Source organism: Pecten maximus, chromosome 1, assembly GCF_902652985.1.
Source record: "Pecten maximus chromosome 1, xPecMax1.1, whole genome shotgun sequence".
NCBI classification, from domain to species: domain Eukaryota; kingdom Metazoa; phylum Mollusca; class Bivalvia; order Pectinida; family Pectinidae; genus Pecten; species Pecten maximus.
In genome coordinates this window covers 3,443,000-3,470,242 of record NC_047015.1, presented here as the reverse complement: position 1 = coordinate 3,470,242, position 27,243 = coordinate 3,443,000, and the positions used below count along the sequence as shown (strand labels likewise).

The window sequence follows — 27,243 nt, the reverse complement described above, 5'->3', positions numbered from 1 at the left end:
GTCCTTTGGTCAATAAAAAGAAGTCATTGGTATGCTTTCATAATTTGACCCCTGCTACTTTGAGTAATTTCTTTTCGGATATTGTATCAGATTTTATCCTAAGAACATACATTGACCAGTATTTCTTTTTTTTTTTTTTTTTTTTTTTTTTCATTCCTCCCAAATGATGTTCTTGAAGGCTTTAACCAATTTTACCCTTGTGGCATTGTATAGAGGTCAAAGGCAAACTTTGAAAGGCTTAAACACAGAAACCTTATAGTTTTAGTATAAAGGAACAAGTTGACGCAAGCTGGAGGAAGAACACCTCTGACATAGTCTTTCGGCAAAGATGAATGGAGGCCAACTTGAATATTTGAATATTGGACATCACATTACATTTTCTGGAACATGAATGATATTCATTTAAATGTCACTAGATCAAAAGAAGACAGGTACATATATCTCAGAAATGAAATCATATCCCTTTTGTCTAAGTGTTCCTTTGTCACTTTTTGTAAATCAGACATATCTGCTTCTGTAGTCCGCTTATGAAGTACCTTAATTGTGTTCACAAATTCTTTTGGAAGAATATAGTCAAGGGTGCAAACATATTTTCCTAAATACATTATCATTCTAACAGATCATATCCCTTAATCTAAGGTGAGGGATTTACAGTGACATACACATGTATAGAGGGTACTAATTTGTTAGAGGTCTGTGACTTGCAGTGAACCGTTCATGATAGATGGTACTAATTTGTTAGTGGTGTGTGACTTGCAGTGACCCGTTTATGACAATTTACAAATATTTTAAAATTAACATGTATTCACCCATAATCGATGATAAACTTTCTTTTATCACGAAATTGTCTTTGTCTCGTTACATAATTTAGTTGCTAAGTTTGCAATCAAAAAGGTTATGAGATAAATATATGTCTGATAGCATTGTCTCCCTTCCATGTAGATAATATAATAATATAATCAATATGAATCTTATCTATATCCACATTCACAAAGTTCGAGCATCTAGTCCCATACCTATTGCTGTCTGAAAAGAATGTGGGAACGTCATGTGTATTTGTGGATATTGACTTATTTACGTATCTGCATCTGTTCTTGAAAAAACGAGATTCTAATTTAACAAGGTCAGTGACTGAGGTCCTGTTACAGTCGTTTACTATCTAAACTTTTGTATTTACAATTATTTTCTACACTTGTACAAGAAATACCTTTTTGACTAATCTGAGGATTCTACTAAGAAGCATTTCACTCAACAGAGCTACATGATGTACAGGACAGATGGCAAACCACATTTCTGTGTCGTTTATTTCAATACAACATCCATTAAACAGGAATGGGGAACTGGGTCATGATTTAAAAAAATCAGTTTATGTGTCTGAAAATTGATATATAAAAATAAACAAAGTAAATGGTCTGTAGATTACTTTCATTTGGTTTTGTTTTATCATAAATATTATCATTTTTTTCTAGTTTTAATTTTGATTTCTTTGCGGAAAATGTATGAATTTTCTCCCTTGAACTGTGCTACTTGTGAGTGCACTGACGTTTGCATCCTGCATGGAAATATATCCGTCTCTCTCCTAACATTACTCTGCAAAGATGAAATGCTTTTTGTCGCTCTGTTGAATTATGAATACACATAGACCTGATTAAGTATGATTTTATAACGTTGATACTGTACAAAGTTAACTCACTCAAACAAAAATAAGACATTTAAATTAAACAAGACTGACTTTCTCCTCGATTTGTTGATAAATATTTTAAAAAAAAATTCCAGCAAGAACACCGGGCAAATCAACAGTATGATCATAATGATGATTTCAATTTGCTAAATGTCAATTTTCCATTTCTAGATAGATTCTTGTGTCCCTGATATACGATGTTTTCCTGCCCCTGTTTTTTTCGATATTAAAAGACAAGTTTAAATTATCACAATTTCCTTGACAGATGTAGACTACTGATGATACTGAAGAGATATTTACAACACAAGGTTTTGAGAGATAGATTTATAAGGAACATGGGAAAGGCTCGATATCATAATCTCATGTTTTATTTCCTCACCCATGGATTGCCTGGTCTTATTTTCTTCGTCTCCATATGGCTGATGCCTATGTCTAAGTTCGTATTTTGCCGTCTTTTTACGGTTGTATTATTATTTTCTCCTGTATGTCCTTGTTGTTTACACCGGTCTCATACACTGTACATGTACATTGTATGTGTCCGTGTAACCTACACGTGTCTCATACGCTGTACATTGTATGTGTCCGTGTAACCTACACGTGTCTCATACGCTGTACATTGTATGTGTCCTTGTAACCTACACGTGTCTCATACGCTGTACATTGTATGTCTCCTTGTAACCTACACGTGTCTCATACGTTGTACATTGTATGTGTCCTTGTAACCTACACATGTCTCATACGCTGTACATTGTATGTGTCCTTGTAACCTACACATGTCTCATACGCTGTACATTGTATGTGTCCTTGTAACCTACACATGTCTCATACGCTGTACATTGTATGTGTCCTTGTAACCTACACGTGTCTCATACGCTGTACATGTTGATGTCCGTGTAATCTACACTTGTCACATGCGCTATATATTTGCTTTTGTAGCTTACACGTATTTCATACACTGTGTATGTATAGGTCCATGAAACCTACATACACTGTACATTTGTGTTTCTGTGTCTCATACACTCTACATTTGTGTTTCCGTGTAGCTTACAAGTGTCTCATACCCTTTAAATTTGAGTGTCTGTGTAGCCGCAATGTGTCTCATGCACTGTACATTTGTGGTACGTCTAACTTACTGACCATTTATAGGTTCTCACATGGGTTGTACATTATATATTCGATGGGTTTTGTAGTTAAGCTATGATTCATACACTGTACATTGTATGATCTCTTTAGTGGACAGACTCTCATAAATCATACACGTCCGTGTAGTATACACGTGTCTTATACACTGTACATTTGTATGTCCATTAAGTATACACGTGTCTTATACACTATACATTTGTATGTCTGTGTAGTATACACGTGTCCAATACACTGCACATGTGTATGTCCGTGTAGTATACACGTGTTTCATACACTGTACATTTGTATGTCCGTGTAGTATACACGTGTCTTATACACTGTACATTTGTATGTCCGTGTAGTATACACGTGTTTCATACACTGCACATTTGTATGTCCTTGTAGTATACACGTGTCTCATACACTGTACATTTGTATGTCCGTGTAATATACACGTGTTTCATACACTGTACATTTGTATGTCCGTGTAGTATACACGTGTCTCATACACTGTACATTTGTATGTCCATTAAGTATACACGTGTTTCATACACTGTACATTTGTATGTCCATTAAGTATACACGTGTTTTATACACTGTACATGTTTATGTCCGTGTAGTATACACGTTTCTCACACACTGTACCTATGTACGTCCGTGTATTATGCACGTATCTCATACACTGTACATTTTTATGCCCATTTATTATACTCATGTCTCATACAATGTATATTCAAATGTCTGTGTAGTTGACACAATTTTCATACACTGTACATTTGTGTGCCCATATAACTGACAACTGTCTCATATCCTGAAATTCAGTAGTCCGTGCAATTGACACGTGTTTTATACATATGTATGCCGATGACGTTGACACATGTCTCAAGCATTTATATATCCGTGCAGTTGACATATGTCTCATATGTATGTGTGTTTAGTTGACACTCCCATTAGCTTTGTCATGATGACTCTACATGTATATTAGTCATTGTGTTGTTAAGTCCATGATCAAGTATGCAAGTCTTTATCAATCGCAAATGGAATAAAATTATAAACCTAAGTTACCAATAACGTTTTATCAAATTTCTGTGTCCAATCATGTACGCATTAGTATTTATGCATTTACTACATCGCGGCCCCTTTATGCATTTACTTCAGGCCGCGATGGCCAGCCGGTATTTTTTCTCCAGGTACTCCGACTTTCCTCCACCTCCAAAACCTGACAAATCCTTAAATGACCCTTGCTGTTAAAAGGACGTTAAACAAAAACAACCCAAAACAACAACCCAAAGAATTTACTTCAGATAGAAACCAGACATACAAATGCTGGCAGACAGAAAGACAGACAGAAACCAGACAGACAATGCTGGGAGTCAGAAAGACAGACAGAAACCAGACAGACAATGCTGGGAGTCAGAAAGACAGACAGAAACCAGACAGACAATGCTGGGAGTCAGAAAGACAGACAGAAACCAGACATACAATGCTGGGAGTCAGAAAGACAGACAGAAACCAGACATACAATGCTGGCAGATAGAAAGACAGACAGAAACCAGACATACAATGCTGGCAGACAGAAAGACAGACAGAAACCCGACAGACAATACTGGCAGACATTAAGGCAGACAGAAACCAGACATACAATGCTGGCAGACAGAAAGACAGACAGAAACCAGACAGACAATGCTGGCAGACAGAAAGACAGACAGAAACCAGACATACAATGCTGGCAGACAGAAAGACAGACAGAAACCAGACAATGCTGACAGACAGAAAGACAGACAGAAACCAGACAATGCTGACAGACAGATACAACAAAGACGTTTACATGATTACTTTATTATTAAGATCATCATGTTACCACATACTTTATACCTTATATATAATGTATGCGTTTAGATAATGTTCCATATATGATATGCTAACATATTTTCAACAGGTAAACGTTGCTTCAGAATACAACAGAGAATCAATTTAATACGTTTCACATAACCTGTCGTTTTCACCTGTGGGCACACATATCTTACTCATTCGTTCCTCTTGAAACGAGAGGATTCACCGGTGTGTTATGCATGTGATGCTCAATTCACAGTAGAGCATTTTTTAATAGAATGTTCCGATTTCAAGCACATTCGTGATAAATACTTTCAAGTCCCGGATATGAAGGCCCTTTTCAGTTCCGTGGATTCGAAATAAATATTTTGCTACTTGAAAAAAATCGATCTATTTTATAGACTTTGATGTCTTTTACGTTACTCTCTTAGACGTTCTATTTGTGTCACAAAGCTCACATAATCTATTCATACATATATATATTTTACCTTTTTAAACAACTTTTTTATCATAATGATCTAAATATACAATACGAATGCTTTTAAAAATGACAAATTTTATCTGAGTTTAACTTTGAAAATAAAAACCGATAGTATATTGTTTGGTCCTAAATGACCCTAGTTGTCGATGGGCCGTAAAACATAAACACCCAAACAAGTATTTACTTTATATTTTCCTCGAGAATCAAAATCTATAAGCTTTACATCAGATATACATGTAACATAATAACATTAGTACTGTATTGCTATTATTATGACAAACCTATATTTGAAGAGTTATTTTGAAAGATAAAGCACCATGGAAAGTTTAAGAGCGAACGGAGTTCCAAGTTGTTTTTATAATTTCAAATAAGTCGAGTAATAGTAAATAATATTATACCTCATTCATTTAAGTGCCTATTTGAGTCTAGTAGTTGCTCCGGTCCATATATAGTATATGGCCCGGAGTCAAGGGCCGAAGTCCTTGACTCCGGGCCGACGCTATATGAAAATGACGTCATAATACCAAGTTGACGTCGTCATATTATGACGTCATCATTTCAGACACTGAGCGAAATGGCGTCTGGCAGTGATAGATTTGCGTCCTTGGACGAAACCGAACTTGTTTCGATAACCGATGCGAAGGACTCCATCAATACCAAACAAGCAACTAAATACGCAGTAAGGAACACCCTGTATTTTTGCATCGTTTTGTTTGTTTCAAATTAAATGTTTAATGATTAAGAACAACTTGTTGTTTATTTTTTCCATGTCATGTTGGTCATATTCGGTATAATATAACAAATATTGCATGTCACTTCGGGCAATATGGGAGTTTATGGACTGGTCAGTCACCCAAATATATGTATATGGACCTCAGCTTCGCTTCGGTCCATATACATATATTTGGGTGACTGACCAGTCCATAAACTCCCATATTGCCCTCAGTGCCATGCAATATTTGTTAAATAGTAGAGTAAATTTTAAAGCTATTTATAACAGAAATTGGATATCAAATAACATATCAATAAGGTATTCTAGGTTAACAAAAATATATTTGATACTCAATACAAAAATCATTATGGAATTGATTTTTTAAAGAAACTGTTTGTAACTTAACTATTCATTAAACAAAGTAACAGGTGGGAAAGGTAAATTACTGATCAGGAAAGTCTTCCCTTAAAAATGAATTCTAATAAAACTCTAGGACTTTATTTGAACATATATCAATAGGTTTTTATGACGAGGGACTTCTGCCTATATGAATAACAACATCAAGGTATCATTACATGTATTAAATTAATCAAGGTATCATTATATATATCCACTTAATCAAGGTATGATTACATGTATCCACTTAATCAAGGTATGATTACATGTATCCACTTAATCAAGGTATGATAACATGTATCCACTTAATCAAGGTATTGTTACATCTATCCACTTATTCAAGGTATGATAACATGTATCCATTTAATCAAGGTATCGTTACATCTATCCACTTATTCAAGGTATGATTGCATGTATCCACTTAATCAAGGTATGATACAACACGTATCCTCTCAATTAAGTATCATTACATATATCCACTTCATCAAACTTATGACGATAAACTTCCATCTATTACAACGTCAACGTATGATGATATGTATTCCGAAGGAAGCTTATCGGAATTATGCGTAAAGAAAAATATATTACTTTCAACCTTATGTTGATTTAAAACCTCTTGCTTCAGTTATTGCAAAACAAATAAATCAGTTTCAAACATATCATCATTACAATCCACAAAGACATCATAAAAAGTCGATACAGTACATTGTAGAATGCACCAGGCTGGATTAGGAATTAAAACCAATGAACAAGAAAATAGATATGGTGATTGTTGTTACTTCTTTATTTTAATGAAGCTTCTGACTCTGGATTTTTTTGTTTTTTTTTTGTTTTTTTGAAAATGTTTTGCTTTGATAATTATGGTCAATCAAAAATGGAATTTCATTGATAGACGTATTTATATGGAAACATTCTTCTAAATATACGTCATAATGACCCAACAAATGATTTGTGAACATAATTAAATGTTAATGAACAAATTAATACCAAGCTAACATAACCATATCCTCTAATACCCTCTGTACACTCATATATCCCCCATATACAACAATAGTTGTACAAGTAGAGAATAGCACATTCCGATACGTCATCAGTTTATGTGTAGATGACGTATCGGACCCCATTATTTGGGTCAGATATCGATAAAATACATACCGTGATCTTTTATTATACCTACTCACATTAGTTTTGTATGTTATATAATTAAACAACAGTATAAATATGCCATAAATATATAGTATCACAGTGCTAACGTTATCACAGTTTATGCAAAGTAAAATTTGAAAAAAAAAAAATCATAATGAGGACACAGGTGTCACAAAAGGCAAGTTAAAACACTACCATGTGTTTACAAAACCAAAGCGTAAAAACAAATTACAGAATACGGCACATTATTTTCAAAAGATGTTACGACAAAATTGGTTTTTCACGATCAGGACCCTTGCAGAAAATATAAGATAACTGAGAACACCTGACTGATCATTTCTGTTCAAAGGTAATCATAATAATGATAATGGAACGCTGGTGTTAAACAAGGTACTTTCCAAAGCTAACAAATGTGTTAATTAAAAAGAAAATAACCTGAAACTTATCTAAATTATTGTAATAATATTTTGTAATATACAAAATAATGTATTCGTAATGTATGTTCATTGTTTGAAGAAATGTAATGCCAATAAACCTGGCGCTACAATGCAAACAAATATAACTATACTGAATGTATATTATTACGTTCATTTTCAAATGAACACATGCATGAATACTAATTATGCGAATACAAGATAAAATATCAAAATGAAATATAAATAAAACAGAAGTAAAAATAGAACATATAAATGAAAATAACATCTCAAGTAAAAATGAAAATAAATAGTTATATTAATTTGAATAAGTTATTACACAAACAATGTAGAAAAATGTACAGAATTAAAAATATAACATCTTAAATCAAAATAACATCTAAAGTAAAATAGAAAATAAAAAGATATATTGATTTACACAAGTTACTACACATACTCAATGTCATAGCATTATATTCATTATATAATCAAAAGAAGAACACACAACAAACAAAACAAAACACAAAAAAAAACACAGTTCTATCGAATTACATAAGTAAAACGTGAACTTGGTAAATTTACATGTTGGAATTGAATCAAATTTCAGGAGAAACACTACAATCCCAAAACAAACAGACCTCCAGGCAAATTTGAAATATTCAGAGATACACACTTATCTGAAACACTAAACAATTGTTTGTTTTCTTATTTACATTCCTAATGTATGAACTATGATTTTAAGAGATGATATAAACTGTTACTGTAATATGGTACTCTTCATATATGAACATTTCTCTCTTGTTTTAAGAACAAAGTGTACACTTACCTAGGTAGATTTTCGTTCTATAAATCGATAAACTGATATCTTGTCCAATCATGATTACTTGATTTTGAAAGTAAAATGGGGAAAAAAATCATATCGAAAGTATGTTTAATAATTAACATCATTAAGAACATATTACCTACATTTATTATTGTATGGCGCAATTGATGTTAATGTAACACAGGCAGAATGATATTTCAAATTTCCAGCGAGCCTCAGTCGTCGGGAACAAGTAAAAGCAGTGTGATAGATCAATAATGACTGTACAAATGTATAAGGCATTGGCTGACGATTGTTTGTAATGTCTTCAAACTCCGGATTTTCTCGGTCAATTTCTTATTAGACGGAATAGACAAAACATTACAAAATACATGTATACTACAATTGAAATTAGTAGTTGCTCATGCGATACCTTAACTAAAATTTTAGTTTTTGGACAGGAAATACACAACTTTATAGTTTAAATGAGAGGATTTACCTTATGACACAATAGAAGCCCAAGTCAAAAATATTATTTTCTATAAACAGAATCAATATTTACTAAACATGTACAACAAATAATCACGAAGCACAACAACATGTTGTAGCTGTCACTTATAGAGAAGGATACGATAACTGTGCACCGAAACATTGATAAGATCTTCTACAATTAATTGTGCCTTTCTAGTAGACTAATTTCTATCCCGGACAGGGGATTAGAAACCACAAAAATTAGCAATCAAGTATGAGAACATAGCTGATAATTTTGGTATTAACGTAATACGTACAAAATGTACTATTATTTCGTAGTCAGTGTGATGATAACGTATACTTTCCCGTCGATGATTAAATGATGACTTGTAGATTATCTTTTTAGATGCCGGTATCTGTCTATTGTTTTTCCATATTCATACTCGTTTTAGAATGTTCTTAATCCTTTAATAAGTCTCATATTTCTTCAATACAGAGAAGCGGATATAACTATACATTTTCCTATCTATAATATTAAGGCTGCATTCGTGTTTTTAACAGGAATTTTAAAAACACTCTCATTTCCTCACCTTTCAACAGACATTCCACAAGTGTTCCAGCCGTTTCCATGTCCATTTCTAAGAGCGCAGATTTTTTTTTCAAAAACCCAATCATGTTCTTATCTATCAACTGATCTCTGATATCTACGATACTTTTTAAAATCATTACCTCTAGGTTCCTAGAATCCCAAATAAAAATATTTTTCTTTTCTTTCAAGCAGTCTTTGGTGGCTTTAAAGTCTTTGCTGTCTGGCGGCAAATCAAAGTTTTTTGCTGCATATGCATCTAACTCACACTTTGACAGCAAATCCATGATCGATGCCACGTTTACATTTTTACTGGATTCTTTCGTAAACGTATCATAAACAGTGTTAATTTCTTTCCGTTGCTGAACATCTTTCGGATATTTGAATACTATATCAGCATCAAGCAGGAACACAAATGGTACTTCCAAATCTTCTGCCACTTGTGTTAAGTGCTGATATCCTTTTCCCCCTTCCATGGAAATGATTTGAGTCCCAGCAATTATTTCTTTCAATTCTGCCAGCTCCTCTTTGGCAAAGTCAGTCAGATCTTTAAAGTCGGTATCTAAAACACGATCGAATACCCATCCAATGACCGATTTGTCTGTAATACCTTCAACAAACAGTACAGCTGCAGAGTACAACATTTGTTTCAGCTGGTCCTGGTGTTGGTGGGTATTTTTGACATCTTTACCCCAGTTATAAATGAAGTGTTTGAAGTTACCGCTGACAACCCTCTTCTTTCTGCAAACATACAATCGGGACATGGTCCATCGGTTAAGCATCACTGGCTGGTGTGAAGTTAATATTAGCGTCTTCTGGTCCTTGCATCCCCTGATCGATTTGTCCCGCATCTTCTGAATCATTTGAGGATGCATTGCTCTATCAGGTTCCTCCAACATTAATGTTTGAAATTTCTTGTGTGCAAACATCAAGGAAAACTGCTTTGCTTCGATAATCCCTTCTGGAACTTTGAGTAATTGTATTAACCTCTGGCCATCATTAACAGTTATGATTGAATCATGATCCTTTTTATGTTTTTGGAAGGTGTATTTCAATGGGTTGATGATTGTCTGGAATATGTCTTCCGACATTTCTTCATTGACATATTTAGATCCTATAAGCCGCTGAAGTATCTCAGCATTGTTGGAAGCTGTAACGTAATGCTCATTTCCTTCGCCAATATTTTTAGAATGGCTCCACTGTATCGGTCCAGGAGAACGTATTGGGAACGTGACGACAACAACGTCGTGTAGTTCCTTGAGTACAGCTTCACAGTCAGAGAGAGCCTCTTCAGTACCTCGTTCAGTCACTCCAGGAATCATACTACTGATTGTTTTAAGGTGTTGATTTGTATCGCTGCCTTTCGTAATAAGACTTTTCATTGCTTCTAATACGTCTTTTTTATCTCCTTTTAAAGTGGCTTTTAAACCATCATAACAATCAAGATAGTATTCAGCATGTGTTTCCTCTTCGTTTGTAATGCAAACAAGTTTGTGTTTGTCCTCGTTTCCACCTATCAAATACTTTACATAGAGAGAATAAAGCGTACATCCCGCAGGCACTTTGTCCAATAGTTCCTCTCTGACTTTAAATTTGCAAATAACGAAAGCGTCTTTACTTTTGTCTGTTACGCTCGAATCTGAACTGCTTGCAGTTCTTGACAAACATCGTCTTATCAGTTCAAAAATGGCACTTTTCCCCGTTGCGTTCGCACCAACAATGAAATTAGGACCATTCTGAAATCCCAGTGACTGATGATCCTCAAAGCATAAAAAATTCCTGAAAGCTACTGCTCGAAGCATTTCGTTTCTGAAAAAAAAGATAAAAATAATAATAAACAACCCGATTGAAGTATATTACTGACAAATTTTAAAGCTTCTGAGTTCATATAAATTGTTTTTTTATTATGAAATAGTTTATAGTGCACTGTAAAAGCCGTGCACATGTAATAGCTAATCGAGAGATAGTAGGGACAGGGTCAGATATGTGGAGTTATGCATGAGTGAAAAGATGTCCTGCTCAATGATACAAAACATTTTTTCTTTAAAGTATTTCAATTTTCTTATTACGCCTGTTCCGTCCTTGATAGAAAGATCCGTCTTCGTCGATATGCGGTTTTTGCATTTCTTATAAACAGCTTTACATTTCTTAAATTCGCATTTACATGTCTTACATACGGTTTATACGTGTCTTATATACGGTTTTTACATGTCCTATGTACGTTTACATGTTTTATATACGGTTTTTACATTTCTTTTATATCGTTTTTTCATGCATTATAAACTGTTTTACATGTCTTATATACTGCGTCCTAAATCAATAAAACGCTGAAACCGCGTTGACTACAAACCCATTCACTTGGGAGACGTCACATGGACACGACGTATGCCACTAATTTCTGAGCTTTTTCAACCAACTGATTGTTTTCTCTCTTTTAGTCTTTAGCAAACAAATAAAACAAATTGAAGACACTAAGTTATACATACAATAAACTATTTTGTGCTTACTTATTTAAGAAATGGCTGTACCTAGGGGTGGAACCAGAACATTTATTTAAGGAATTATTGATCTCCTCAGTGATGGTTCAGATGTTTCATATGTTTCAGGCTGTGATCCACTCAGACATCAAGGGGAGTGACGTTTAAAGCGAAATGTAAACTATGTTTCCTATTGGAGCCCCGCCCCTCTGTCCCAAAGAGGTCGATCCAGTCTCAATTTGTTAAGAAAAATATCCTCTCCCAAGAAGTTAAGACCTATGGTTGAAATTTGATTTTCAGGTGTGGTGTTTGGAAATAAAAACAGCTTTCGGCACATGACGAACAAAGCATGATGGCAATAGGTATGTTGACCATTCTAGTCAGATGACTGATCTCAAAACATAGAACGTGACACCTTTTAGGAAATTCAAATAAAAGTTGCCAATGGATTATTATCGTCAAATCCTGTCTTATCCAATATCACCAAATTATTTATTAGTTTGATTACGATTTGTTGCTTTAATCAAAAGACATTTGATTTCACACAAAAATAGGGTAATATGACTCTATGAACTTATTCCTCATTATTACCAATCTAAACAATGAATCTTTAAGATCAGAATAAGACAGAAACTCAGTGATTTCCGTTAACACAGATACGCATTGGGTTTTAAACCTCTAATCCTACCACCGGGTACCTTGCAATTACTACATTCACTTACATATGTAACTAATTATAATGATTTACCTCTTCAAATTAAAATCCAGAAGTTATGCTTTCTTAATGTCTATCCTATTATTCATACATTTGTAACGAAGGTCTGCTAAAAAGGACAAACTTCACGACGATCAATTTACTATTTGATTGAAAACAGCGATCTCTAAAACCAAAATACTATCTGTACACATTATATCCTTACCTGGGAATTATAACCGCTGCTATACAATTAGTATTTCTTAGTATAGGGGAGACCTTACCATCATGAGCTTAATGCTGCCGATTAAAAAACTTTTGTCTCGCTTATCTTTAAAAAAGAAAACCTTTGATAATTGTGTGAGAAGTTAAACGTCAACTCAATCACACACTCCAAGCGTACAGTATGTAATTATGAGTACATTACCTTGGCGATGATTCAGAAGTATTCTACCTCGTCCGTTTTCGTCATCATTCTGGGCAGTTGATCATTCTCTCTCACTGAAACATTAGATTTGTAGTTGGTATTTGTAGGGATCGCATGGATTCAATGTCATGTTACGTTTAGTCACAAAAACCGTAATAATGGAGCAAAAACAACAAAATGCTTCACTTCATGTATTGATGAGGACAATAGCGTCGTCACGTAGAATACAACAAGGAAATAAATACCCCTCTGAATACAAAATCGACTGTTTGATTAGGCGTGCTATCTAGCCGTGTATAGCAACTATACATATAAACAAGTTAACCAATATAACAATTATCTATGTCAGTGACAGATCCGTTTGACATGCAGTATCGTTATATATTCACCCTTCTTAGGAACTCCTCCACCAGATTGACGTGGCCAGGCCATATAGACTCCTACAACAAATGCCAAATGTCAGCACATCGTCAACTTTTGACCATTGTGGTGCCGATGTCTACTACTGTTAAAATGTCCGTATGCAACTCAAACAATATCTGGTCTAATGTTATAGTTCTTAAGCTGACAATACATACAGCACTGGCTTGTTAGTTTTTGGTCTACATTTTCCATTATGAGGCCCCGCACAGCAAATTCTGCTTGCTGCTTATACACAGAATAATTTCAATAGCTTGAAAGTTTTCGACTACACAGTTAAACAGAAATACATGTATATATATATATCAATTCAACTAATAAAGGTTTCATGTAAATAATACGTCGAATCTATTATACCTTACACAATGCTCACTACCAATCGACCTATTGCGAGTGGATTATAATCAGAACCTGTTTGGTTTAATCGCTGTATTGTATGAATAGCATAATGTTCCGATGTTTTAGTATGTCAGTACAGCGATAGCCTGACAGTCCATGAGGACCGAGAAAGTTATACAGCTTGCGATTTTTTGTGTAATCACCTTCAGAATCGTTACAATAAAGGTATGAGATGTAAGGCAAGTATTTCGTAAAGAGAAGACATAGTAAAGCAACAGGCGACTGTGTTTTGTTTTAAGGGGCATTCCTTCGTTTGAGTAAAGTTTAGGTCGTCAAAATGGAACTTAATGAAAAATATGTGTTTTTCTCAAGTAGTAAAAGTTATAATATTTACATTAATACGGCAATTTTACTCGCAAGGTAAACCAAAGTTCTTTAAGTATTATATATAAAAAAATTCAATTCGACCCGAAGTATCCCTAATTACCGCAAAAACAGACGGTATTTGTGTACGATTGTCAGTTTTCTGTACATTTTGGCGTTAATTTCATTACTAGTAGGCACAAACACTCATATAATCTTTGTTTTGTTATAGATTTCATTAATAGAAATTTTGCATGTCTCTGCTGTCCAAACGAAGGAATGCCCCTTTAATCCGGGATCCTGTATCTGGCCTTTTTAATTTCAAACACATAAAACACACCTTGTCTTACAAGGCTCACAACTGTAATTGGTGATCCGATACTTTGTTTAGATGTGTAAAGTTAATTGCTTCGACTTTGATTGAAAGTGAATAAGTATGTTGACAACTTAATATTTTACTATGTGTTTACGAGTGACTCCATCCCCTCAATCGCCAAGTCTTAGGACATAACTCTTTACTCTCGTATATAGGAAGCATCTATTCCATATGTTAATTACTCAAGGAAATAACTAAAAAACCCAGAAACACTTTTTGTTTATGGACTTGGTTCACGAGCTAATGCAGCCGATTGGCTGGTTTAGTTGTGTGAGTCTTAAAGTAAGGTATCCCAAAATGCACACGTATCATTAATGAATTTTCGCCTCTTTCCTTCCGACAAATCGAAGTCATTGGTTGTCTCCTCTTGTTAAATATCGACTTCAAATCTCTGTTAATTTTTTCGGCCGTCTTTCGTTTCAAGGGTGTCGTTGATACGAATAGCGAAAATATGTCTAAGATTAATATTATCGATGTGTTCAGTCATTTTCTGACGTCTATCAAGTCACCGTCCCATTGACTGCCGAGTAACCTGACTACTACACACCTCTTTTAAAAACATTCTTGCATGTCTTTGGAAAGTGTACGCATCCTGTCCATCCAAACGTTCTCTGTTACGTCCTAGTTTTAAATTGCCTTCAATCTGTATGGACCACTACATGACCCAGCATGTTTGGGTCAGAACATTACATACTCCGAGTATTGCTGCTCTTGTTTCCTTCAATCCCCATATTTGCTTGTCTAACAGAAATGTAAATACTTAACCAGGTGTAATCGCAATCAGACATCCACTTTGGATCCAAATGACCTTGACCTTTAAACAAGTGACAGGCTGTGATCATAAGATCAGTTGGTTAGAGCGTTGGCCACATGATTACAGGTGAAGATCCGAGGGGAGTGGTTCGACACTACCTACCGGTGGCAGTGTGTTTCTCGAGAAGCTAAAAATGGAAACTTTAGAAAGTCACTTTACTTCAATTTCTGTGAATGGCGGGCGTCTCTTATGTTGTTCAGTGCGATAGTCACCAGTTACTACATGGAAACCCCGCCTCAGTATAACCCTATCTATTCACAGTTCACAGGGCGATAGTCCAAAAACCAAACTATAATCCAGTGACTTTGATTTACACCTATTTTGCTTCATAGTGCCATAACTAATTGTTCATCAGTGAAAATACTAAACCTGGCATTGACCTTGGACCTTTCAACCCCGTGACATTGACATTTGGTTAGTTGACACCTTGTATAGTTCTAACCAACATTGCTTCTTAATAATACCAAAAATGTTCATCACTAAAAAGATACAAAATTTGACCATAACATTGACTCAGTGGCCTTGACATAAGATCCATTGATTACTTGTTTAATTTCGGCTAATTTTCATCAATGAAACGATATAAAATTTGACCTGAAACGAGACCTTGACCTTTGATCGGTTGGTTCTATGATTAATGTTGACCAGTATTGTGAAAGGTACCGAAGTGGCCGAGTGGTTAAGGTGTCATAACATAATTTTCTTCAGTGTAAATATACAAATTTGACCCTCGATCCAGAGACCTAGATCTTGCATCAATGACTCCTTGTATAATTATGAACATCTTTCCTTCATCATGTCATAACAAAATGTTCATCAATGAAAAGATACAAAATTTTACCTTGATACCAGAACTTGGCATTTGATCCAGTTACCTTGACCTATCATCAGTTCACTCCAAAATCCACATTCATTCACAGTGTAATAAAGAAACGTTCATTAGTGAAAACATACAAAATGTGACCTTGGCCTTTGATCCAATGACCCTGACCTTCGGTCATTTGACTCCTGGATCAATTCTGGCCAAAATTGCTTTAAACTTTAATTACGAAATGTTCATCAGTGAAAAGATATAAAATTGTATCTTGGACATTTGACTCAGTGACATTGACGTTTGGTCAGTTGGGACCTAGATACATTGTAAATCCAAGCAACATTGCTTTAATTAGTCATATTTGCAATACTTTCCGACGACAATGTGTTTCGTGTAGATCGTTTTCAATTACTGTAATAAAACTAATGTTCTAATTTCTCACCCAACAGGTTTTTGCCGACCGAAAATCGCGATAAAATTGGCGTTTGAATAAAATTACATTTAACTAAAATTGAGTAACAAAAAGAAGTTTCAATTGTATATACATTTGAAATGGGTAGCTCAATGTAGAGTTCTCAGACCTTATGTCCGAGGGATCAAGGTTCAATTCCTGGTCTGTGTAGTTAAAATGTGCAATTGAGATCTCTTTGAGTTCAAGTTATAAATGTGGTAGTCTATTACTTTGGAAATTAACTTGAAACGCTTCTAGTCTCATTTTTTGTTGTTGCTTTGGCCTTTTGCTTTGTTTTGGTCTATGCGGAAATAACCTTAATTTTCAAACCAATCAAAATTTGTGTAACTAACGAAATTAGATTATACACTTATGCAGAACAGAATGGGACGCAACGTTGAACCACATGCGCACAATTGCGAAAGCGAGTGCGTTGACATTTTATTCATGGTATGGATCCCTGTTGATCCGGTAAATTTAGAGAATTATCTATAGGTATATATGGGTTGGGGAGGGGATAGTATTTTCAAAGAATCTTTCAGCTTAGCTGACAGAATTAAGCATATCTAATATGTGAGTACATCTTGTCTCCAAATAAACTTAGTGTTTGTGACAAATATCCTGTTATTCACACTGTTTATAAATATGCCGTTAGTGTAAGCGAAACTTATTACAATCTCGTAGTCTTCTGTTGATATATAACTGAGAAGAATCTGGAAGATGCTTCTGGGAGTCTAAACTATGAAGACATAGGACAGTAGCATTCCAGTTACATAATTCGATGCCGTATAGACCAGTTTTTACGAGAAATTTTTGATTGAAATATATCGTTTGCACACAGATTTCACCAGCACAGTTTTCGAAAAATTCAACAGAAATTCAAACAAGCACTCACCGTCCAGTGTGACGCGCAGGTTAATGACCATGCCGACGATGATTTCGTAATTATGTTGATGAAAATGACAGAGAAGCATTTATAAATGTAGTAACGTCAATCCAGAAACAAAGAATGGGGTTTGGGTTTGAAGAATATGAGATAAATCCAGAGATGGTTAATATACTGGACATATCGAACTTGTAACAAAAGACAGACGGGGAATAGAAATAACACACACAGTTAATCTGCGAGTAGCAACACACATCCTTGTCCTGTTGAACCAAAAGTGATGATTAATCCGTCAGATGGGCCGGAACCATACCAACAAATTGGGTCCATTCTCTCGTCAAATGTAGATTTCAGGTATTTTATCGTCCATTTGGTTAATTCAACTCTGATGCATCATGGCCATCGGGCCGCGAATCGCGAAATATGTAGCGTTTCCTTGGATACGAGTCGCTGTTTATATAAGTCCGGAGTGAAAGATGATACGGCAGGCCTAGCATCAATACAGAGATCCGAGACTACACAACATTCTCACAAACGAACCGCTAATACACACACCTTTAATACACACAGCTCCCAATATATAAATACACCTAACTTGTAATTCACTAAACCAAAAATAACATGTAGATCAAGCGTGAAATATATTTCCATGCTACAAATACTTCTCGGTCAAATAAATCCCCTAATACTTTACATTTGATAAAATTGATACAGTATTTAGGTCCATTCTCTGACAATAATGCCAATATAAGCCACTATTTTTTCCGTCTCGGTAATTCCAAGTCAGGTTCGGTCCATTTCGGTAAATACCTCAAGCCTCACACATATGTGGAAACAGCATCGTATAACCAAGTGCTTTGTGGATGTTGATAAACTATATCAATATTTGCGTACCAATTTAGCTCCAAACTGACAGATCAATAAAATGTCAGCTTTGCATCCTAGATTGCATTACAGACCAATGTCAACTTAGGTTAGAATGATGTGGTATCTTCGATCGAATTTGCATGATAACTGTTTGCTTTCAACTGACATTACATTCTTGATTTACAAAGCCATTATAGTTATATAATCAAATTCTGATCGGTCCGATTTAGCATAGTACTGACCAGACACAGATACCTCTGCTGGTACCAATATAACAACATTGTACACACTATAATGATCGATAGGACACAAGAATCCACACACAAACCGAGTCTCTGTCTGACTGTACATCACACAACTTACCGTGGACAGGGGATCCAGCAATTCCTTTCCCCCGGATGTCGGGGGTTTTGGTTAATACTGAGCTCCCTTTAATCGGATATATTTTGTCAGCCAACCACAGTAGATTTCTGAGTCTCTGTTTTCGTTTTGGTGTTCGCTGCTGGTCTGCAATTGGAAAAGAGCATTTGAATATCGATTATCTGCAGACTTTTAACAAAGCTGCGTGTGCGCTGACATGATGTCTTCTGTTGATAAGCATGAATCATGCATGTTTTCAAAAAGCAGCCCTTGTAATTCTCGGAAAACAACGAAAGGATTTATTAATATAACTACACGACTAAGTATCCCTTTATGATAGTGTATGATATTCGATGCAACAAAAAACCAAAGTTGCATGTTATCATAGTATAACGTAGTGAAAGAGATTTAATAAAGATAGCCTTCTTCCCATCCCAGCAGATCGAATTATACATACCAAGTATATTAACTATGTTGAAGCATTGCACAAAAATTGTCAAAATATGTTTTAACTTCCAAACAAAAAATCTTTTGTTTCGACGAAATCGGTGAGACTAAGTGGTCACTCTTAGTCTAATGAATACAATATTACAAGGATAGCTATTGTACACAAATGGGTACGGACAATAACAAAGTCTGATGTACAATTAGAAACATCATGTTATTCATGGTGATCAGTATCCTACTTACTACAGCTGTATTAAAGCGACTATAACTGTAGATTTCGTACTCATTAAAGCGACTATAACTGAAGATTTCGTACTCATTAAAACGACTACAAATGAAGATTTCTTCATATAAATAGTGACAGGAGTTCAAGATATTCCTATGCACGAGCCTATACCGACGAAAAATGGACACTGCTGCATGTTCTTGAGTTTAAAAACGCCGTTTAATTTGGTTGCTTGTAAAGAATGGTACACGGCATTCTGCTAATGAGCGATACCATAACATTCTTGTAGGCCCTACCGAATTGTAATGTTCTGTACGGTTGCGAACTCTTTTAATTTTTGTAAATTAGGGAAAGTCTTAAATTTGTTCTTTAGAAATATTACATCTGGTAATATTTTCTATCAGTGATTTTAACAATCATAGTTGCTTTAATGTGTATAATTAAGAACATACACGATAATCCTCCCTGTCAAAACTTTGTTGTTACTAGAATTGGACATCCAAGTTCTTAGACTCCAAGTAAAGTTCACAATTTTTGAAATAAAAGTCTTGTAATCATTTGTCTATTGTACATGATATGAATTTTCACATAAATGCTGCTAGGTACTGTCTCTGCAGTGAAATGACTACTAAACTTGACTGTTAACTAAAAAAGTTTAACGGGCACTAAACATTATCGAACTTAAAACGTAATCGCATGTTGAAAAAACCTAACAATAATACACTCAGAGAATCACCTAACTACAGAACCCGAGTCTGATTGATTACACAGGGATCATTATGCCAGTGACCACAGTGTAATCAATAACTAACGACAGAATTCGCGGAAAACTTTATGTACAAGTTCAGTTTTGTTGGAGCCTGTCTGTCCTCCCTCCTAGGATATCGAGGTCCTACCTGTTGAGACAGCTGTAGAGTTATGGTTCTGGGTCCGATTCTACTACTAGGGACGGATGTCACCTTCTGTGTACATTTAACTTGGGTTTGGGTGTTCTGGAACTGACCAAGAGGAACATAAGTATTGTTTGTGTAAACTGAAAATAATAGTTCCAGTGTTGCTACTGCTTCCGTCGGACTCGGCGGTGTCCCCACAAGGTTCCCTTTCCGACCTTGACCTTGTACGATAGTGTTCCAGTTTTACTTTCGATAACACTTGGACCAAAAAACGTTGACATTCTGTCCAGGAGACAGCGAACGAACAATGTTCCCTGTAAGCTTAGATAATTGCATACGAGCGGGTGTCTTACTAGATACATCTGGTTCATAATGTTCACCTTTGTCCCGAAATTCCGTCCAAATAGGAGCTAAGCGGACGTTTCATTGGTTAGATAATGTGATATTGTTTTGTATCGAAATAAGCATACACAGAGTTTTTGTCGTAAGGAACGGTCTTTTCATTGGCCAACTCCTTGAAGGGTTTGGACAAACCTTTGTTTTTGACCGTTTGATAGCGGGTGGTACGGAGACGAATTGAAATGTTTTATGGCCAAATTCCTCCGAGGAAAACTGTACCCCGTTATCAGAGACAGTTGCTAGGGAATTCCGTATCGAATAAATAAGTAACGTAAAAGTATAGACTCTATTCTGGTAAAAAGTAAAACCTACTGGGAATTATTAAGGCTATTACTGAAAGGAAGAAAAACTACTGATGTATTACCACTACTAACAATTGACGTGTGATTTTCTGACAACTACCATATTTAATGCTGTTGATACATGCATTTGTCTGCAGTCATTTCCTTTAAAAGACATCATAAATAGTCCTCCATATTCTATGGAAAACAAAACAATACCACAACAAGATATCAGATTGTCTGATTGTATACTATTCTTCCTGTTACTAAATTATTCAGTAAAACGAATCAACAGGGTTTGTTCCTTTTGTTTGAAAATAAAATGTTGTTTATAAAGAAAAGTGTTTATCAAATGATGTATCAAACTATAAACCCATATCTCTCACATCATGTTTTGGAAAAATTGTAGGGAAATATATCTAAATAACATTAGCATATAATGCCTTGGCCAGCTCACAGCAGCGAATCATTTGACAGAGAGAGAGAGAGAGAGAGAGAGAGAGAGAGCACTCGCAATACCATGCCTATGGGGAATATAATTAGACGTTTGACCAACATTGTGGGTAATAATCGGTTTTATGGGGATTCCTCTGATTCCCCATAAATCCAAGCACTATTTGAAAAGAATCCGGATGCGAAAATGTGTAAGTTGCCGCCAAAAGTTGAAAATGTGCTATTTTAGAACAACTAGCAAACATTCTCTCACACTGCCGTAGAAGTGGGCTTGAATGATTATGGGTAATATTCCCCACAAGACGACTTTATAGAGAGATAATTACGACTTCCCCACAAACCTAATAGCAGTGATAATTATTCCCCATAAATAGGCATATTAAGAGAGAAACCTAAGTATACATCCCTATTAAAGCACAGAATGAGAATATTTAACATACCACCCTCCCCCCCCCCCCACCCCCACCCCCCAACCATCCCCACCCCCTCCCCCGACATACACACTCACAAGAATGTGAATATGCCGGGCTGGGAGGGGGTGGGGGGGACGGGGGGTGAAGGGTCGTTCACTCCCTTCGAGCAGTGATTTGACCTGAACAGTGGGCTGGGAAACCCCAGATGGGGAATTCCTTCCTGTTTGCACCTCGCGCATTAATTACTATACACATTCTATTTTTAATAGGAACGTATGTATTTGTTTTCCGAATCTTTAGCTATAACTCTTCATTCTTGTATCAATGAAGAACCTAATTCAAACGTTAATTCCTCAAATAAATCCACACAAACATCAGCAGATTATAACTTTAAGGAACTTGGTTCAGGTGAAACACCACCTCATTGGCCGATAAGTTTATTCTTTTCCCGCCAAAATTTAAAATCATTTTTTTTTTTTTTAAATTTAAATGGTTTCTGTTCAATACTCTGACACATACTGACTGGATAATTAGCACACACACATAACTTCATTTATTGGCAGCTACTTAAGAAATGTGTTGAGTGAAACCGTCAAATCTAGCGCATGGAATTAATAAGTGTTATCCTTGAAGCGGTAATGAAGCGGGAAATGCCACTCCCCATAACCACGGAGTTTGCCTAATTCCCCATAAGCATGGTTTTGCGAGTAAGAGAGAACGACAGAGACAGAGACAGAGACAGAGAGACAGAGACAGAGACAGAGACAGAGAGACAGAGAGAGTGAAGACAGCAGCGTCGTGTAAAAAGTTAGTTTGAAAGGGAATAACGTGTATGGTAACGGTTTTCAAAATCCAGTTGGCAACACAGTCCGTCCTGTCGACAAGACAATATATAGGCCTAATCGTTTTCTGTTCTTCTTTCAATGTAACGTCCAGGGCCCGGTTGTTCAAAACTATCGTTAAGCTAACGACATCGTCAAAGAACAGGCTACTAATTTAACAAGGGGCCTATATGGGCCCTAAAGGCAACCTTAGTTCTGATATAATTCATCATGTCATAACGAAATATTCATCTATAAAAAGATACAAAATTTTACCTTTACTTTTGACCCAGTGAACTTGACTTTCACTCAGCTTAATATATGTTTGATTCTAAACAAAATGTCATTACAAAATGTTCATTAGTGAAAAATACAAAATTTTAACTTGACATTTGAAGTGACCTTGACCTCTGACCCTGTGACCTTGACTGGTGGTCAGGTGACTTCTTATTTAATTCAGACCAACTAGTTTCATTGTATTATAATAAATTATTAAAATCAGTAAAATTATACACTTTTAACCTTGACCTTGATAGATGACCAAGTCACCTTGACAGATGACTCAATGACCTTGACATTTGGGTAAAGTACCCTAAGACAATACCATCAATGAAGAGTATTTGATTCCACCATATCTGTATTTTGAGAAGAAGATTTTTGATATTTCAGTCAATTTGACCTTACCAAAGACTTCCTATAGCTATAAGGTGGCCTAAAATACCAACCTCTTCGTGAATCACTGATGTAATGAATGTTGACTGATTTTAAGGCACTCATATATGTTTTCATATAAGCCTTCAATATTTTAATTTCTAAAAATTTAGTTCTGTAACTATTTTCTGACAATGTTTTAAAAGGTTCAAGTGAATTGATTATTTTAAAAGAAAGAAATATGGTGAAACACTTTGCTTCCTGCTACGAGTGTCACAATTGGTATACGAAATATTCATTTTCATTTCATAATATAGTCTGAAGAATCGCCAAGATGCGACAAAAGCGCTGAAGACGAGTTGTCGAGTGTTTCTTTATGTACATGTATTTATATATACTGCCACTTCTTCATTGTACTATCTAACTAAGTTACAATGAATTATGTGGGATATAATGTACATAGCCTTCAACAGATTTTGATTGTTTACCATGGCTTCATCGTAAATCTAGAGAGCACTCTGATATATAGTTATCATCATAAATCTAGAGAGCACTCTGATATATAGTTAACATGTCAGGCAAAGTATTCTTACTGAAATGAGTAAGCTAATCACAAATGGATGGTTGTTTCTTGTGTAACTGACAAATGAACAATTTATATTGTAGTGGGTGTGGTTTGGAGTACTTAATTGTTCATGTAAACTTTAATAGGACACTAAATTATAACAACCTGCAACCTTGGACCTACAACTTAAAATAATCAGATTTATTCAAATTATTGCCTTCAAAGCTGTCACATAGTATCAGCAATTAACATGTCTGCTATGCATGTCAGCTAGGGAAGGCGACTATTATCCAGGATTTGGGCTGGGGAGGAAGGGGGCATATAATTTTTTTTCTGGAATGAACTGTTGTGTTCTGATGAAATTCTTAGATTCATTTCTTGCAAATAAATGGTCACTTGCCAATTTTTTTGGGGGGGGGGGGGGGGGGGGGGGGGGGGGGGGGGCCTCTGGATCCCTGTCTATGAAATTTACCTGAAATTGGCACAAACTTTTGTATAGAATTATTATGCTGTATATATATATACCCTTGTGGGTGACCATATGACTGGGATAGCTGAGATTTTCCCATCAATAACTCTGTAATAATCAGTCTGTATTTCTGTTATAATGAACCATTGAATATATATATATACAATACAGTATTGTATTAACTTTAATATTTAATGCTATCAAAGACATTTGAGAACTATGTGATGACAGTGGTGTTACATGTATACAATAAAGGACTTCCTAAAGGTACATTTAGATAAATATAAACAAAAGAGAAATCCAATGTGTTCCAGCAGACCAGTTTTCATGATTTCAGAATAGCTGTGTGACTTAATACCATAAAAAGGACAGAGAAACAAGTCTGCAGGAGGCCCCCATACATGTGGTTAATATGATTGTGTTATAGTATTATATCTGGATTTAACAATGTCAGGGATTGGTAGCAAATTACATACATTGTATTACCACTATAAGGAAGGAAACTTTACCTTATATAATGTAACAAGGTATCTAGTCAACTCTAATTATCCTGAAGTAAGTCGGCTTTCATTATTTGAGATACAGTTTTGTCTCTTGGCTTTGAAGGAATGTGCATATACGTATACGTCTATAGTATATGGCATAATGTTTTATCTTCCCTTTAAAAGCCAAAAGGGAAGTGAAAGACCTGTCTTACTTTCATAGTGAAGTAACCAAAGTTATTTTAAAGTCAGAGTTAAGACTTCATTGCCCTATTCAAGTGGGAAATAGTTGATATACATATATACACTTTAATTGCAGGCACATTTTGTGAATGTTATATTGAAATAGTGTAATTTCCTGATTTTGATGAATTATTTTATATATCTTTGTTATGCCAGTGATCTTTTCCATGTAGGAAGTACATGTATCACTGAATGGCCCCATTCCCAATTGAAATTATTTCATATTTGTCAACTTTTCCAATTCACCAATTTTCTTCCCAAAATGATGAGACGAAAAGGCCAGGATGTCTTCTTCTTATGGTTGCAGAGTTGTCATCAAAGAACTGATGATTTTGACTTGCGCAATTTGTGATTGGGCGGGGAGGGTTACTTACAGTGATTTTTTTTTACAGTAGGATGGATGTTAGACAGTTAAAAACTGTGTATATGTACGACAGTTTATGAAAGTGCTTCAATGACTATGGGTAAAAGGTGTGCCTTGAAGTCCACGAGTGTCATTTGTATGCATGCACTACTATACGTCTTCTATGAGCATGGAAAATATCCTACTATTCAAAGAAGTGACCAATTTCTTTCTTGGGAACTACATGTACAATGCCATATATGAACTGTTCGGACACTGTGAGAAAGATATCCATTACATATTTTGACAAAATTTACATACATTGAAAGTATGGTACATATAACAATGAAATACTTTAGGTCATCTAATCTGAACACGTTATCAAATTCCACTCCAAACCCTACTCCACTGTACAGTAACATTTCGGGTCATGAAATGTTCAACACAATTTGCAGGTAATCAACATATAATATGTACGCTTACAACCTTCAGATCATTCCCAATCACAAACATCCCATTTAAAAGCATGAAGACTAAAGTACAGATACACACATACACGGAATATTACACGCTGTAGTAGACCTATACTCAATTCAGTAATGTACAGTAGGCCTACTTAACGTTACTGTTGTGTGTTAGTCTATAACTTGTACTTTCGTGTTCTTTTTGAACGACTCCTGGATTCTTTGGAAACATTTACATGTCAGAACGTCGTTTTAAACCCATTTTCTGCTGATCTAATTCAATAATGCAAAACATCAATCTAAAGTGTTTACATACCTACTGCTTGGAGTAATATCATGATGTTACGTTATTTCCCACACACGTTCCGCCATATTGTTTAAACATGGCGACTCTTAGTAACCCTATCACGCATCCAATGTAAACAATATTATTCCGCAATGATTTTTAAGAAATTTATTCCGACAAGTTGTAACGAATAAATAGTAATATGTATTTCTATCACATAGTTTATATTCATCTTGAAATTAAATAATATATGGAAAGAACATAAGAAAATAAATCAACGAAGCTATTAAATATTTAATGTAGTCCGAATGTAATTAGAAGCGGTGATTGGTCAATCGTTGCTCAGTGAAAATCCTTGACCTCAAATAATAACAGAGACCACACAAAGAAAGATAACTCTTTCAAACACACCCCCATCATACACGTTGTTCATTACTATGAAATTAAAAATAATGTATATTGGAAAAATGGAAATAAAATAAACGAATGAAATTTTTTTAACTAGACTAAAGGTTATTTCTTTTATTTAAACAAAGACCTAACGGGCCTGTATCGACCACCCGGATAGATCCGTTTTCTGTGAGTCGTTGTACCGGTTCACAACTACTAGTAGTGATTTAAAGGACTTACTTCTACCAGGGACATATAATAATAACATATGATACGTCCCTGCTTCTACTTCCCCAATGGAAACTTACCACTCCGGCCCTTTGGGGACCAGAATAACCATTTATGCAAAATTTATTCCCCTTCACCAAATTATGCCTCTGACCATTCTGACCAAATTTGGGCAAACTATATTCTGTACATTAAAGCGAGTTTAACCAAGACACTAGGATTATTATGCTATTTTTCTGAGCGAATCAGCAGAATGTA

General features: G+C 35.3%; 1 protein-coding gene across 1 annotated transcript; it reads right to left on the bottom strand.

Moving 5' to 3' along the window:
- Positions 1–8,151: 8,151 nt before the first annotated feature.
- Positions 8,152–19,066, bottom strand: LOC117322591. Its single transcript, XM_033877547.1, has 4 exons — positions 18,935–19,066; positions 13,631–13,681; positions 13,242–13,315; positions 8,152–11,452 (listed from the first exon to the last, which is right to left on the bottom strand). The coding sequence occupies exon 4, from the start codon at positions 11,443–11,445 to the stop codon at positions 9,592–9,594; it is 1,854 nt and encodes a 617-aa protein (XP_033733438.1). The 5' UTR covers positions 11,446–11,452; positions 13,242–13,315; positions 13,631–13,681; positions 18,935–19,066; the 3' UTR covers positions 8,152–9,591.
- Between the last annotated feature and the right edge of the window lie 8,177 nt (positions 19,067–27,243).

Excerpts from the sequence above, each read along its gene's own strand:
- LOC117322591 (XM_033877547.1), bottom strand. The coding sequence starts at position 11,445 with ATGCTTCGAGCAGTAGCTTTCAGGAATTTTTTATGCTTTGAGGATCAT.